The sequence below is a fragment of the Mastigoproctus giganteus genome, chromosome 10, assembly GCF_048544385.1.
Source record: "Mastigoproctus giganteus isolate SK-2022 chromosome 10, ASM4854438v1, whole genome shotgun sequence".
Classification (NCBI taxonomy): domain Eukaryota; kingdom Metazoa; phylum Arthropoda; class Arachnida; order Uropygi; family Thelyphonidae; genus Mastigoproctus; species Mastigoproctus giganteus.
Window position 1 is genome coordinate 131660768 of NC_143584.1, and position 17848 is coordinate 131678615.

General features: G+C 37.4%; 1 protein-coding gene across 5 annotated transcripts in view; it reads right to left on the reverse strand.

The window, feature by feature from the left end:
- Window positions 1–17848, reverse strand: part of LOC150079291 (intermembrane lipid transfer protein VPS13D-like) — a 1618665-nt gene that overhangs the window by 56431 nt on the left and 1544386 nt on the right. For all 5 annotated transcript variants that reach the window (XM_090383928.1, XM_090383929.1, XM_090383926.1 and 2 more), the window contains 2 exons: window positions 9005–9078; window positions 1203–1370 (listed from right to left, as the gene is read on the reverse strand). In XM_090383928.1, coding sequence (XP_090240054.1) covers window positions 1203–1370; window positions 9005–9078 — 242 coding nt within the window. The remainder of the gene's footprint in view (window positions 1–1202; window positions 1371–9004; window positions 9079–17848) is intronic.

Consider the following 17848-nt stretch of genomic DNA (forward strand, 5'->3'; position numbering starts at 1 on the left):
GACCTGCATGCCCACAAGGTATAACACACTGGATGATGATTTAAAAAACAATACTTCCATATGTAAACATAAACTGCTATATGTTAATCCCTACTTTAATATATTATTTTTCTTTGTTTTTCAATGTTATAATGTTTGCAGAACTGTCAATTCTCAGATTTGCCCTTTAGCTGTCATAGATTTGTACTTTTGTCATTGTAGAAACTACAAAATTCTTTTATTCAGAATATTGAAATAAACAAAAATCACTAAATTAAGAGAGTATTTATGTATTTAAGAGAGTATTTATGTGACAAATAATTATTTGAATATAAACACTAATAATATAAAAATTGTTTTAAATGGAAAAATTGAAATCAAATCCAAAAGCAAACAAGTGTACTAATGTGCTATGTAGCAACAAGTTTAACACTGAGTAGAAACCAACTTGTGTTTATTGCAAATCAATGTACATACCAGTACAGTAACTATGTACGTGTGGACATATGATAGTAAAGTGTGGTGTAGGCATCACTGATATTCATTAGGCAGATGTTACCTTCAGATATAAACAAATCTATAACTGGAGTTCCTTACAAATCACTTATTATACATTTTTTATTATGTAAGTTTTTGGGATACCATTCAGGGTTTATAATTTCCACCACAGTTAACCTTTTATATAATACCTTCTATTTCTACTTAACAAAATCAAGAATCCCTAATCATGACTTTAAATGAGTCAACTTTTGCACATTATTTCCCTTACTTTTATATTTTATAAAAAATTACTTTTATAAATTTAAACCAATATTACCTTTGTTAATCAACTTAGAAAACCTATTACGTTCCAGAACCTATACTGTCTCTTGATCACATGCACAACTCCTCTTGGTGGTCAGAATGTCCAGGCAAGTAAGAGAAACAAGATTTCATAAGAGGGTGACTGATCTCCTGAATGGCCAATCAGTAGGGAGGATAGGTTACTGTGTTTCTCTTATTCACTAATTGGGGATCGATCACTCTCTTATGAAGTTATCTCCCTTAGCATTACCCAATCAATAATTTCATTCTAAGGAAATAACCATGTAATGCCCTCTCTCAACAAAAAAAAAATAATTATTTTAATATACTAAAATAGTAATACAATATGCCTATATTACTATATCCATTATGATATAGAATATATTTCCATGTGCTTAAAATATATACAATGTACTCACTTTTGCTGCAGAGTCTGACAAACCATGAGCTACATTTTTAATCAGCCCTCCAACGTTACCTTCATTAATCAACTCAGATAACCCATCTGATACATCATAAACGAAACCTAAAGGATTACCCAGAAAATCCACTGCACCTAATATTTTTGCTGCCTGACTTTTCAGTTCCTTTAATAAAGAATAGAAAAAAAAATATTTAGGCAAGACACCAATCCATACACTATAAAAAATTTTAAATGCATATATAAAAATTTTTAAACAGGTTTTAGTCCTATAACCTGTAAAACATACAATTTATATATATTGTATGTTTTTAGTCCTATAACCTGTAAAACATACAATTTATATATATTGCCAAAGTACATGCCTAGTACTTGATCATATAGTGCATTCACATTTTAATAATGGAGACCAAATATTTCCTTATCTCAATCTTTGGGAGTAATGACAGATTATACTCATTTGTAAACCCATGCAATATCAGAAATAACTAATCACTCTTTGTTCAAAGCAGCATTCAGTACATAATAGTTTTTGACAATGTATTGCAGAATAGTTCGATGGGAGTGGGCCAGCCATTAAAAAAAGATTATTAGTTTCCTTATACTATTTATTTTATTCCCTCTAAAAACAGACCCTTGTCTGTTTTTAGAGGGAGAGAATATAAATAAAAAACAAACAAACAAACAAACATAAGATCACTATATATTAATAAATAAGAGCTAATTATTTCATTACTAGCTAATGCAGAAAAAAAGGAGTAGACAGTTTCAAAAAATTTAATAATGAAAACTGGGCCATATACATAAAAAAATCTCTGGAAGTTTCCTATGCATCTTGTAGCCATTAGTATGATCCCCATAGTCATATGGAAGACATCGATGTGACAAAAGCATTTCTTCTCGGACCTTTGTTGGTATGTTTGTAGTAATCGATGCCACTGCCTCAGTGATCCTACATTTCAATTTAGGAATGTGTGTTGGCAATGGTGGCACAAAAACAGTGTCTTTTTTTACAGCCCACAAAAAAAGGTTGTATAGTGTTAGGTCTGGATACTTAGAAAAGCCAGGGACACCACATCATCTTCTTAGCACCATGTCCCATTCACAGTTCAGTAGTGTGTAATTGAGATATTCTCACATATTGCTAAATCCTCAAGATGTTAAGGCATAGTTAATTATTCAACATGTCTAGAATAATATTCCCATGGAGACTTGGGGAGGGCCAGGAAAACCACATCATCTACTTTAGTACCTTGTTCTATCCATAAATGAGTTTCATTGAGATATTCTTGCATATCTGCATAAATCTGCAGATTTACTCAACAAGTACAGGTCAATGTTGAAAAAAAGTCGCGAGTTAGGGTTGAATGTGAAAGTGTCTGCAATTCTGCCCAGACACAAGGTTGTAAATGATGAGAGCCTTCTCAATCAATTCTGCCCTGGAGAGATTGTGCAAGGCTCATGGTTTTTTTTTTTTTTCAGCGTGGTCTGTGCTCGTTGACAGAAGAGACTGCTTCTACAGGGATGGGGTCCATTTTAATTGAAAGGGGTGCAAGGATATTTGGGGATGCTATCAAGGCAGTGTTAAAGTGGGTCAAAAAACTGCTAGCTTGGGGGGGGGGGATACAAAGAATAAAAGGTTAACAGTGGCTGCAGGCAGAGGCAAAAGTGATTCTTGCACTGCTTCTATTAGAATGAGCAGCAGCCTGGAAAGCAAGGTGCTGGAGATTTTGATGACTGCTGGGAGTAATAGTGGAACAAGTAAATACATGGACTGTGTTAGGATAACTAAGAGTAGAAACAGGTGCATGTATACTTGCATGTACACCAATGCTAGGAGTATAGTTAATAAATTTGATGAGTTTGAAGTGCTGGTCAAGACATCAAAGGCAGATATTGTTGGAATATCAGAGACATGGTGTCACACAGATATTAGGAATGCAGAATTGGAATTTGGGGAGTACAATGTGTACAGAAAGGATAGACAGGGTAGGAAGGGGGAGGGGGTTATGCTGTTAGTTAAGAAACACAAAATCTTAGAAAGTTCATCCAATTGACGTTGGTGGACAATGCAATGTTGAGTCAGTTTGGTGTGACATAAGCTGTTGTTGGGTTTGTTGGTGCATCAGCAACAATTGCTATAATGCACATATTTCTGGCTAGTATATTTTTCTTGTTTGTTTTGACTCTGATATAAAAGTTCAGACAAGATGATATTTATCAATCGATTTTAGAAAAAACCAAAAACATCATCCATATCCTGACGATCTCCTAGAACATTCAGTAGTGTTACTTGATTGCCATTTTTTAAATGTGAAGAAAAAGCAGTTTTTCGTTCTCTTAGATATAGTGGGCATTCTATAATGATATGCTTTACAGTAAGTGGGCATGAACAGTTACTGCATTGTGGGGGCATCTTACTTTCTTAATAGGTAACTGTGAGTGAGGTATGTATGACCAATGCACAATTGTGCTAGTACAGTTTCTTCTTTTCTATTTCCTCTTAGACTGGACTGCCACTGTTTGGGTTCACTCTTTATTTCAAAAAGTTTATTGTGTGTTTCTTTTTCCCATATACGTTTCCACTGTCCTTTAGAGGTCTGTTGTATAATGGATTTATAGTCAACATATGGTGTCCTGAAATTGGGGGAGATCGTATTTGGAGCATTTTTAGCAGCTAAATCTGCCTGTTAATTTTCTGGTATTCCAGAGTGTCCAGGAATCCAACAAAAAATTGTGCGGTGGCCACGTATATGAATTTCCATTAACTGAGACCAGATTTTCTGTATCAGAGAATGATTGTGGAGCATTTACATTGTATACAATTCATGGCACTTAACGAATCGGTATATATGATGGATTGAGCATATGAGTCTTCTTTAATGTTCTCGAGGGCTACCAACTTTATTGGCAGTCTTGGATCCATCTGTATATAGCTGTACGTAACTTCTAAACTGATTGGTGTGGGCCAGATGTAATTGTCTAATGTTAGTATCTGGAAGATTATTCTTCCCCCATTTCTGAAAATATCTGTCAACGTATATTGTGGGTATTTGCCACGGCTGAATTTCCATGCTAGTATCCTGCAGTATGTTATTCATGTTGAGTCCCCAGCTAGTGTTTAGAGCTTGAAGCCTAATGCCAGATGGTTTGTTGAGATGTGATTTAGTTTGATAGAGGTTTTTCTATTTTGGTCTGAAGAGATATTGCCATATTGAGTGATGTGGAAGGCTGCTGATTTTAGCGGCATAATTTAGGAGAAGAATTTGTTGTCGAAGGTCTAGCGGTGGTTCATGGGCTTCCATATATAGACTTACAATTGGAGATGTACAAAAGGCCCCCAGTGCAACTCGAAGTGCACTGTGATGAATGGGATCAAGCCATTTCAGTACACTTGGCCTGGCTGAGGCGTATGTAAGAGATGCATAGTTTAAGTGGGATCTAATTAATGAATGATATAAATGTAGCCACATGTAACGATCTGCACCCCATGACATAGAGGAGATTACTCTGAGAATATTTAGTTCCTTAAGACAGCTGGTATGAATATATTTTATATGTTCAAGGAAGTTTAGTTTTTTATCAAGTATTATACCAAGAAAATGAGTACTTGGCTGAAATGTGATACGATGAGAATCTAACTGAAGGTCTCGATCAGGATGCAACGTACGTTTACGACAGAAGTGTACTGCAGTTGTTTTGAATTTAGAAATTCTCGATTTGGATTTAAAAATTTTTGGCCCAAGAGACTATTCTATTAATTGTGCCTTGTAGTTGTCTCTCAATAAGTTGCATATTTTGAGAATGACATGAGATGGCAAGGTCATCAGCATACAGAAGAAACAACTGCATCAACTGTATGAGCTCAGCACTGATCCCTGGGGGAACTCCCTCTTCTTGTACGTATGTTTCAGAAAGTGACAAGTGGAAGCGGACCTGGAAGGATCTGTTAGATAGAAAGTTCTGAATATATTTTGGAAGATGACCCCGAAGACCAGATTTACGTAAGTCACGAAGAATCCCATAATGCCAAGTTGGTTTGTTATGTTATTTGGTTTTTAGGAGCATTAGTTATTTGTTATTTGTTATTTGGTTTTTAGGAGCATTAGCAACTAAGGCCATATTGCTCGAGAATATGCGGTGGTCATTCCCTGACCTTTCCGCATCCTCCGTATTTGGTGGTGACGGGCTCGAACCCTGGTCTAATCAAGAAGAGTGTATTATGCACTGCTGCTGCTCCTCCTTCCCACCTGGAGAGCATTAGTAACCAAGGCCACATTGCTCCGGGGATATGCGGTGGTCATTCCCTGACCTTTCCGCATCCTCTGTATCTGGTGGTCACTGGTTCGAACCCCAGTCTAATCAAGAAGCGTGTGCTACGCACTGCTGCTCCTGCCCACCTGGCTACAGAGGCGCCACGCCAAGTTGTATCAAATGCTTTTTTGATGTCAATGCATATCATAACAAAGTGCTCATTTCTTAGAAAAGCGTTCCGAATATTTGCTTCCACTTTGATAATGAGATCAAGTGTCAATCTACTTCTCCAAAAACCATACTGGCTTGGACTCAGAACGTTTGGGTCTCCAAATGCCATGTTAATCAGGCGTTAACTATTTTTTCAATTGTTTTACCCAAGCAACTTGTTATGGAGATAGTCCGATAGTTTGTTGGATCTGTGTGGTCTTTTCCTGGTTTCGGGAAGGTTAGCACATAAGAATGGCACCAACTGGTGGGGTAATATTCTTCTAAGAAAATTCTATTATAGAGTCATAAGAGAGCACTTAATGATCTTTCACTTAAATGGGAAATCATTGCATAATAAATTCCATCGGGACTGGGAGCACTGTTTTTCACTTTTTTGAGCGCATTAAGCAATTCAGTCATGGTCAGTGGCAGATTGCATGAATATTGGAGAGCGGTATTAAAATTCAGTTTATACGTTCTGCATTTTAGCGACTGAAAGGCTGGTTCACAGGTGGAAACAGCTGAGAGTGTTTCAAAAGATGAGCCGAAAGCATTAGCAATTTCCACAGGTTCAGAAATGTCCTTTCCTTTCCTTTCAGAAATAGAATCGGAGAAGTAGCAAGTGAGTATATTCCACTGATATGTTTGATTTTTTCCACACTGTAGCAGTATCTGTGAATCTGTTTATGGTGGCAGCATAGCGTGCCCATGCTTCTGTTTTACTCATTTGTCTCACATGATGAGACTCAGCTCTTGCTCTCTTAAACTGTAGGAGGTTGGCTGTGGTTGAATGTTTTCTAAACTGATTCCAGTATTTATTCCTTTCTCTTTTAGCAATGCTTCATTCTTCATTCCACCTCATTTTTGGATGGAGTTAAGATTTTAAATGATTATTTTGGGATAGCAGATTCAGCTGCTATCATTATTTGTTGTGCAATATAGCTTACTGCAGAATCAATCTTGTCAATCAATGATAGTGGGATCTAAATGAGCTATTTCTTGATATTTAGTCCAGTTGGCCTTTTCAAATTTCCAAATTGTTCTAATGGTACTCTGTGGAGGAGAACGTGTACAGAAATTACAGATGATCGGAAACCAAGAGGGTTGTCAGTAACTCTCCAGTCTATGAGAGGAAATATTGTTGGGGAACATACTGATAGATCAATGGCAGAGCTTGAACCAGATGATATATGCACATATGTGTGATCACCAGTGTTTAAAATAGATCGTGTTTATCCAAGAATTTCTCAATTATTTGTCCTCTGCAGTCAAGATGTTGAGAACTCCATAGGGGGTTATGGTCATTCCAGTCACCAAGAATACAGAAAGGAGCAGGTATTTGTCTTACTAGGTCATCTAAATCGGCAAGGGTGTAAGCGTGGTTTGGTGACAGATACAATGAGAGTAATGTTATCGTTATGCCAATGGTGACACGGGCTGCAATTGCCTCCAGTGGTGTTTGCAAGGGAATAGGTCTGGAGGAAATTATTTACTAACAGCGCTACTCCTCTGTGTGCTGCATTAGAGCAGTTTCAATCTTTTCTATAAATTGTAAAGTGTTTGATTGTTATAGATACTGCATTCATTAGGTTTGTTTCTTGTATGCATGCTGCAACAGGCTTATATTCACTTAGGAGATCGTAGAGGTTATCTAAATTAGCACTAAGTCCGTGACAATTCCATTGAATCACTGTATGCATTGTTTGGTTTTAACTGGTGGGTTTGGTTACTTACAGCGGATTTTTTTGTTTGCGCTTGTCTACTTTTGCTTTTTCTTTTTTTGGGAATATTGGCCTAACCTGTGTCAATGTCATCCTCTGGATGAATCTCAAGAACTGGATCATCTTCATCTATCTTTTCGTCAATATTCATGGTATTGCATATAAATTTAGTTGTGTTGCTTCTTTCAGGGCTCTTGGCTTGTTCTTTTGGTTGCTCATTAGGTTTCTTATCTGGATGTATTGTTACAGGAGTATTTGCTTCTCAAGTAGAATATTTGGGAGTAGGTTTTTCCTTTGATGAGGAGAGGAGTGATTTAGCCCAATCACATATTGAGATACAGGTTGACCATCACTAATCCGGCCACCGGTAATCCAGTTTCACCACTAATTCGGACATAATTTCCGCGAACATAATTTCAAATTTCCCTGGTCGGCACACTGGGGAAATTTGAAAGTTGGTTGCAGCATCAGCTGTCGGCGCGAACTCACACACTGGCAAGCTATTCCTACTTGTTTTTGTGCATTTATTATTATAACCTGCTCACATTTAATCCCAGCCATGGTTTCAATGCATAAAGGAAGTGCTTCTCATGGTGTAAAGCACAAACACCATATATTGTCCATAACAGATAAAGTTGAACTTCTGAAAAAACTCGACAGCAGTGTGTCTGAGAAGTTTAACTCTGCTTAGTTGTAAATTCCAGCAATTTCTCTCAGTTCCTCTTATTTTACTAATTTTCTTTTAGTGATTCCTTTTTAGATATTTTTTTTTTTTACAACACACTTGTTTCTATATCATGTACAACATGATAAACACACTTGTTTCTATATCATGTATTTCTATATCATGTACAAACTTGCAGAAAAATACAACACAACACAATACGATAGATAATACAGTGTGCTAACGAACTTGTTTTCACAAACTTATTGCAATGTTTGAGAGTTTATTTTATCGCAATTAGTTTTATTGCAGCACTCGCTGCACGTGCAATAAACTAATCACAAATGACCTTCATATGTATGCCGTAATAGCATCACATGTATGTGGCCGACACGGCTTCTCAAGAAATAAAGTAACCTGCATCGGCCACATATATACGACACAAAAAAAAAGACACTTTTTTTGATATTTTAAATGAAAAAAACTACAACACTGACGTTATAATATTTATTTTAGAATTACTAATCAAATTATTTGCTGCATGATTTATTGAATCACCTTTCCCAGTTGTTTCAATAGAACATCCAGCCTTTACCATACTTTTCCATCTGAATGATGAGAAATCAAGGTAAAGGTGGGTTATTTTATTCCCAAGAGCCATGTGGTAATGCTTGCCAAACTTGCACGTGGTGATTCAGAATTTCATGTTCATATCTTTCTTATTTCTATATCATACAGCAATTATTAATATTATATTTTCTGTAAATGATATCACTATATACCCATTATTATGCTCAGCAGTTTTTAAAAAACACAGAAAGACAATGTGACTTCCTAAGAAAAATCACAGGTTTGATAAGAACAACAGAAGAATTCCTTTTAAAATAAATAAATCGTTAGACAAATGTTTACTAGGTAAGTATTTTCACATAACATATTATACCATCTTACCTCACGATAATGTTCCACAATGCTGTCTAAGAGAAATGGTAGGGTTTCAAAAGGATGAACTCGAACAAAGGGATCTAAGTAAAAGAAAATGGATTGAAAATAAAATGGGTGGTTATATATTTTAACCATTATCATTATTATTATAATTATTAGCCATATGGTGCAAGGAAGCCTGAGGCTTATGCTGCACCAGCCAAAAATAAAAATTCACGAGTTACCCTGAAAGAAAGAAAGAGAGAGAGAGAGTCAGAAGTAGAAAGAGAAGAATGATGATATCCAGCTGAGGACCCTGAGTTTGCCAAGCATGTACTCACGAGATGTTAGCCCCTGGAGATTACATAAAATGTTGTTTGTTATCAATCACTATGAAACTCATAATACTTAAAATATAACAATAGGAACTAAAACTTGTATTTTTATTTCAATTAAAAAATTACATGATTATAGTTCAATGAATTTAGGGATATGTCACTAGGAGAGCTATAAAACATGACTTTGCAAGTAGAGCATAGCCTCAGTCTGCACATAGCAACTGAATAAGCTATGTTTCCCATTAAATGCATCAATCTCATATTGTGGAGATACATCGCCATGAGTTGCTTAATTATTACACTCAGCTCTTTATATAAAAAGAGCTAGTCCAATGGAGAACTGAATTGCAAGTGCATGACATTTCCCCATACCACAGGTTTAGCCCTTTTTTGGGGGCCCTCATTGAAGAGATGTAAGCACTAAAAAGGCTGAAAGCACAGTATTATTTTAAATAAATAGAAATATACCTTTCTGAGTGCTCAACTCAAGATCAACCTGAGCAGGATCATCAACATTTAAACCATCCATATCATGTGGACCAATTGGGTTCATCCCCTTCCTTCTAATGTTTACATAAGTAAAGTCTGTTGTTTTTCTTTGTATTTTTTGCCAAAGATTTCCCATAATCTGCCTTGGCTTGTGTAACCTCCTTTTTTGATTTGATTGCAGATTAGTTTATATCTACCATAGCCTTCTATATCACCTGATAATTTATACACATCCCACAAATTTTTCTTCTGTGCCATGTGTCTCAGTTCATCTGTTATCCATTTAGGTCTAATCCTCTAACACTATTTCTTAGTTGGTATGAAAAGCCTAGTAGTTTCTATAATTATTATCCCAAATGTTTTCCATTAAAATTGTCGTTGGTAATAATATCATTAGCCTTTCCCATTATACTTGATGGTTGTTACTTCTTTAAGTAAATCCCACATCGATACACTGTGATCTCTTGCACCTTGTGTTTCTTAATTATGGTTCCTAATCTTGTTTTTAGTGTATGAATTTTAACAAACAACACAGCGGGCATTGAGTGGAGTTTACTGGGAATAGTAGGTTTACCATGTGGTTTTACATGATCGCCAATACATGATTTAAAAGAAAAGTAGGTAGTTTTTTTTTTTTTTTGCATTTCATGCCACTACTAATGCTAACATGATTGTGCACTTCCTATGAATTCATTGTTATTATTTATATATATTGCTTTTTATTGAGAAAATAAAAATATTTATTTTATTGCTAGGTTCTGTGTTTGTTTATGGATAGCCCTCATAAAACATCATCCAGTGTTACATATTCAATAGTGCAATCAAACAAATGTCAATACAATAGGGCCACAGAGTAATTTTTGTTCCTCCAGTAGAAATAACAAATTTGTTGCCTTATGAGCTTCATTATTCTTTCAAAGATCTCAGCATTAGAGGTTACATCAAATCTGGTTGTTGTTGTTGTTATGGTGGTTTAATGGTGCATAAGCTGCTATGGCTGTAATGCACCTATTCATTTAATATATAAAAATTCGAAATTTTCTGTGACAGAAAAAAAATCTGAAATCAGAAATGATTAAAAAGTCCAGTTTGCCTGAGGAGGTTAAAAAATTCAGATATATTTGCCTTATCACCAATGAGATTTTCTAGAGTTATTGGTTTACAAAGATTAACCAGTGATAGCAAGGTTGAAGTTCTGTCTTGTTTATAGTAGGGGCAGTCAATCAGAATATGTTTCACAGTCAGATTTATAGAACAATGTGGTGGATCATCTCCTGCAAGTAAATGGAGGGCCAAATGGGTATGACCTATTCTTGCTCTTGAAAGGACTACTACTTCTCATCTCAATGTATGGACACTGGAGCGCCAAATATTTGGATACAGTTTAAACTGAAAAGGTTAATTATTAGTCTGCGAGTGCCAGAGTGCTGTCCATTCTGACAGGCATGCAGCTGAGTGGTTAGTGCATAGTCTGATGCCGGAACTGGGATACTGATTAAATCTAATGTAGTTGGATTTTTGGCAGCTTTATCACCCAGTTCATTGCCCAAAATACCAGAATGTGCTGGAATCCAACAGAAAGTGACCAGTTGATGATGTTTTTCAAATTGTAACAATAAGCTCTAATTTCATCTAGAACAGGATGAACTTTATCTGAAGAATAAGATAATGCCATGATTGAGCTGAGGGAATCAGTGTAAATTAAATAACAGATTTAAAGAACAGTCAGAACACAGATTTTCTAAAGCTAGTTTTATTGCACATAATTCAGCTAAGAAGATACTGAATTCAGATGGAAGGGTTGCTGAAATATTGATATTTGAAAACACTGCTGCTGCTCCAATGTTTGCATTAGATTTAGAGCCATCTGTATAAATTTGGGAAAAATCAATATATCTTTATAAAATCAATATATGTGATCTGCATGAAGTTGTCTGATATTTGATGCTTTTAAAATATTCTTTCCCCATTGACAGAGGTAAGTGTCACAGGTTGGTACAGGAGGAAGAGCCCATGGTGATTGAGAGTAAGTTGCTATCTGTTGTATGGAATGGATGGAGACATTCCAAACCTGCGACAGTTCAAGAAGGTGAAGAGCAGCTTGTTTTGCTAGGTTTATTTCTGTAGAGATTTTCTAAAGGTGAGTTGAAAATGTATGACTGAATGGGATGCGAGGCACAACTTTTTTTTTTTTTTTTTTTTGTATCTTATCAGCATACTTTAGTATGCTGATAAGATACAAAAAAATACAAGTAACAGTGTTTTCCTACGTAACGTTAGTGGGGGCTCATGAGCATCGACGTAGAGACTATGTGTGGGCGACGTTCTGAAAGCACCAAGTGCAATCCTCAAAGCACTGTGTTGGGATCAAGCCAGCATAATGCACTTGTTCTGGCAGAATCTGATTAATGCCCTGTATAGCCGAAGCAGAGAGGTACAATCTATGCCCATGTTCGGGCAGATAAAGCTCTGAGTATATTTAACTTTATAGACAAGACGTACATACGTACATTTTTAATATGGTCTATAAAATTTAACTTGTTATCAAGGGTTAATCCTAGAAATCCGATGTTATTAGTGACCAGGATGGAGACATTAGAAATTTGAAGTTCAGGATGAGGATGAAGTTTGCATTGCCTACAAAAATGTATAGCAACTGTTTTCTGCTGTGAGATTCGATAGCCATTGAAACTGGCCCACTGTTGTATTTTATTAAGTGAGATTTGAAGCTGCCATTCAATAGATCTCATATTTTGGGAATGGCAGGAGATGGAAAAGTCATCTGCATAAAGGTAAGTCTCAACTGTATTTGGAAGCTGTCTGATGATGGAATCTATTCTAAGAGCAAACAGAGTGGCACTCAGTACTGATCCCTTTGGAACACCTTCCTGCAAGGATGTTGCAGAGAGGGCATGTTGGTATTGAACTTGAAAACAATCTAGTATGTAGGAAGTTCTGAACAAATAGAGGAAGGTTGCCCCACAGACCAAGAGAGTAAAGATCACAAAGTATGCCATGCTGCCAGGTGGTGTCAAAAGTCTTCTCTATATCTATTGAAACCATAAGATCCAAGCATGACCTGTTTTGATGAAAGTTATATTGACTGACTCATTAACTCTTCAAACTCAATGATCCAGATGAGTCTACTGTGGACAATTTTTTCTAGGATTTTTCTAGGATGCAGCTTGGGAGGGATATTGGTCTGTAGCTTGGGATTGGGATTGGTTGGATCTTTTCCAGGCTTTAGGAATGCCAACACAGTAGAATGATGCCAAGAAGCTGGATAAACATTTTCCAGAAAAATTTGGTTGTAAAAGACCAGGAGGAGATGAAAAGCTTTGTCATCAAGATGTTGTAGCATGACATAATAGATCCCATCTTGTCTGGCAGCACCATTGTGAGCTGTTCCAATGGCATGCAAGAGTTCAGAATATTGCAGAAGTTTGTTATATGGCAGAAGGAGGGCAGTTTGAAAGTTAATAGAACGCTGTTCTGCAGTGTTTTTAATTCTTTGGAATTATGGAATATAAGCTGAATGCACTGCAACTTCGGCAAAAGTTTTGCCCACAGCATTTTCAATATCTAAAGGAATAGATAGATCTCTGCCATTCAAGGAAAGGACTGGAGAAGGTATGGTAAGAAACTTACCAGCAAGCTGTCTAATTTTTCTCCATATTATTTTGGTGTCAGTGTTTTTGTTAATGCTTGATGCAAAACGGGTCCAGGATTCTTTTTTGGCTAGCCTTTGTATGAAATGTGCTTTTGCCTTTTACTTCTTATAATTTATCAGGTTGGCCATTGTTGGATATTGCCAAAACAAATTCCAGGCTTTACTTTTTGCTTTTTTTCTGCATTCCTCATTCCACCAATAATTATAATGCCTTCGGCCCAGAGGATTTGATAGTGGTATTGTCTTTAGCCACATTTAGGAGATGTGGCGTGATGTACTGTATTCTGTCACATCATCAATAGGCTGGAGACGGATTTTTTCCTCATTGAAAGATACTGATGGCAGAAATTTTGCCCAGTTTGCTCGGGAAGATTTCCCTTTCTTGCAGGGTTGAGCTAGAGGAGCCTGTGATATCAATACCTTGCATGTGATTGTGAAGCGATCACTCCCCATAGGATCATTAATAACATACCACTCTATGGCCGGGACCAGTATTGGATTGGAGAACAAATGGAGAGATCTATTGCTGAGGTACGTCTGGTTGGGAGCTGAACACGAGCTTGTGCGCCAGTATTGAGTATGGCGAGGTTTAGTGCCTCTAAAAAGCTTTCAATGAGTCGACCCTGCCTATTTAATTTAGGATTGCCCGATAAGGGGTGGTGCCCATTGAAATCCTCTAACATACAGAGAGTGGAAAGTATCTATATTAGGAGATCTTCAAGATCTTTTAAACAGTAAGTATGGTTTGGTTGTAGGTAGATTGAGGCTAGGGTTATTGCAATATGGAGAGTTATACACATAGCAACAACTTCTATTTCAGTTTGAAATGGAATATGTTTAGTTGGGATCTTTAAATTTATCAGGATTGCTATACCACCACGGACAGCATTTGCTGTATTACAATCTCTTCGATAAAGGCAATAGTTCTTTTTCAAAGGAGAAGTGGGCAACTGGAGAAAATCTATTAATTAGATCTTAGATATCATCTGTATTGCAACAAAAGCCTCTGCAGTTCCATTGCAAAATACATGGCATCATATGTGTTTAGTTGATGGAGCTGATTGGTTTATGATGTTCCAATTTTTGTCTTTTATTAAAGAAAACTGGCCGACTAGTGTCCATTTCTTCTTCGGCATGAATTTCTAAAATAGGATCTTCCTATATAGATGTGCCATCTGTGTCCTGCATATTTTTCATAGCATTTGAGTTTGTAATATGGGATGTGGTAGCAATCACTGGCAGAGGAGATGCTACTGGTATTGTCAGAGGAGTATTATTTGTCGATTAATTCGGCAGGAGTATTATTTGTCGATCAATTCGATCAATTACAGAGCCTTGTCGATCAATTCGGCCCTGGAAAGATTGTGCAAGGCTCAAGGGGTAGAATTTTTTTCAGCCTGGACTGTACTTGTTAACAGGAGAGATTGCTTCTACAGGGATGGGATACACTTAAATAGAAAGGGTGCAAGAATATTTGCTGATGCTATCGAGGCAGTGTTAGGTGGGTTGGAAAACTGCTAGCTTGGGGAGAGACAAAGACCAATAGATTGACAGTAGCCACTGGCAGAGGTGAAAGAGATTCTTGCACTGCTTCTATTAGAATGAAAGCCTGAAAAACAAGATGCATGATATTTCAGAGACTGCTGGGAGCCATTGCGGTACAAGTAAACACATGGGTTGTGTTAGGGTAGCTAAGAATAGAAACAGGTGCAGGTATACTTGCATGTACACCAATGCTAGGAGTTTAGTAAATAAATTTGATGAATTTGAGGTATTGCTCAAAACATCAAAGGCAGATATTGTTGAGATATCAGAGACGTGGTGTCACACAGATATAAGGGATGCAGAACTGGAATTTGGGGAGTACAACGTCTACAGAAAGGATAGACAGGATAGGAAGGGGGAGGGGATTATGCTATTAGTTAAGAAACACATAAAATCCAAGGAAGTGAAGCCAGTCGACATCGCTGGACAGTGCAGTGTTGAGTCAGTTTGGTGTGACATAAGCATTGGGAGATCAAAATTGAGAGTACGAGTGTGCTATAAACCTAATGACTTTGATGAGTATAATCAGAAACTGTACAGGGAAATAGAGTGGGCCAGTAAATCAGAGAGTCTTATAATGGGAGATTTTAATTTCCCAGATATTGACTGGAATTTGGGGGCTGGTCACTCACACACTAGCAGGGCTTTTGTGGATTTATTGGATGATTGTTTTCTACATCAGCATGTTCGGGAGGCAACTAGAGGGAGTAATACTCTTGATTTGATTATCAGCAGTGATTCTTCATGCATTAAGAATCTGCAGATAAATGAACCACTAGGTGGCAGTGATCACAGTGTGCTGAAGTGGGATTTACTCAAGGAGGTAACTATCATCAGGGGTAAAGGGAAGGGTTATTGCTTCTGTAAAGGCGACTACGATGGACTGAGACAGTATTTAAATTCTATACAGTGGGACCAACTGATGATGTTACCAACAGCAAATTCAAAATGGGAAGCATTCAAAGAATTAATCTTGGAAGCTACTAGGCTTTACATACCAAGTAAGAAATATTGTTCAAGGTTTAGGCCAAAATAGATGTCAGATGAACTAATGAGGCATATGACAGAGAAGAAAAATGCATGGGATACTTACAAATTAACACATGACACAGAAGCCTATGATAGATACAAGTTGATAGATATGCAACCAAGTTACAAAGGAGGTTAGGCAGGCGAAGGCAGATTACGAGAAATCCTTGGCAAGGGATGCAAAGAAAAACAGTAAAGAGTTCTTTACTTATGTAAACTCTAGAAGGAAGGGGATGAATCAGATTGGTCCACTTGATATTGATGGGTCAACTGTTGATGATCCTGCTCAGGTAGCTAACAAACTAAATGAATATTTTGCATCGACATTCACACATGAGGAGTTATTCAGTGAGGGGAATGCCAGAGGTGTATTCAACTCTAGCAGTAAGCTACAGAATCTTGAAATAACTGGGAGTAACGTGGAGGAGAAACTGTTGAAGATAAACACAAGAAAGGCACCCGGGGTGGATGGGATCTATCCAGTTATATTAAAGGAGGCAGCGAAGGAAAAAAGCAAACCCTTAGCCATAATTATGAGAGCTTCCTTGGCCTCAGGGGAGGTACCCATAGACTGGAGATGTGCAAATGTGACCCCAATTCACAAAGGAGGATCAAAGACTGACACAAGTAATTATAGACCTGTGAGCTTAACTTCTGTTCCAGGAAAATTAATGGAGGCACTGGTTAAAGAAGCACTGCAGGATCATTTAGACAAGACTTCAGTTATAACTCGGACACAGCATGGTTTTGTTAAGGGGAAGTCTTGCCTGACCAATTTGATTGGATATTATGATGCAGTCACAAAAGAACTGGATGCAGGGAATAGCTTTGATATTATATACTTGGATCTTAGAAAGGATTTTGATACTGTTGCACATGGAAGACTGCTACACAAATTGGAGCAGTGTGACATTGGAGGCAAATTGCTGCTATGGATAAAGGGGTGGTTGAGGGGGAGAAGACAGAGAGTGGTAATCAATGGACACTGCTCATCGTGGACTAATGTTATTAGTGGAGTCCCTCAGGGCTCAGTGTTGGGTCCATTATTGTTTTCTGTATTTATAAATGATATTGATGATGGTATATCAAGCTTAATGTCCAAGTTTGCAGACGATACAAAGGTTGGTAGGGTTGTCAAGGACACTACTGACACTATGCTGCTGCAACAGGATCTGGAAAGGTTGAGCAGATGGGCTGAGAGGTGGCAAATGAAGTTTAACATTGACAAATGTAAAGTACTACACATGGGAAACAGCAACCCCAGAGCAACGTATCAACTCTGTGGTACTATACTGACAGTGGTAGAGAATGAAAGGGACTTGGGGGTGGTTGTGCAGGCAGATATGAAGTTCTCTGAGCAGTGCAGACGAGCTGCAAGAGTAGCTCATGGAGTATTGTCAATGATACACAGGAATTTTTCCAGCAGGGATAAGGAGGTGATTATTCCCTTGTATAAGGCAATGGTCAGGCCACACCTGGAGTACTGTATACAGGTCTGGAGGCCTCATTTGAAGAAGGATGTAGAGCTGCTGGAACGAGTACAGAGAAGGGCAACAAGATTAGTGAATGGAACAAAGGTGTGCTCTTACGAAGAAAGGCTTAAGTTTTGCAAATTACAGTGTCTGGAGACTAGGCACCAGCGAGGTGATCTGATAGAGGTGTATAAAGCCTTGAATGGTTTGAGCATGCTCAATGCTGATGGGATTCTTCCTCTAGCTCAGAATAATCACCTGAGAGGGCATAAATTCAAATTGAGGAAAGACAGATGTAGGATAGACGTGCGGAAATTTGCCTTTAGCC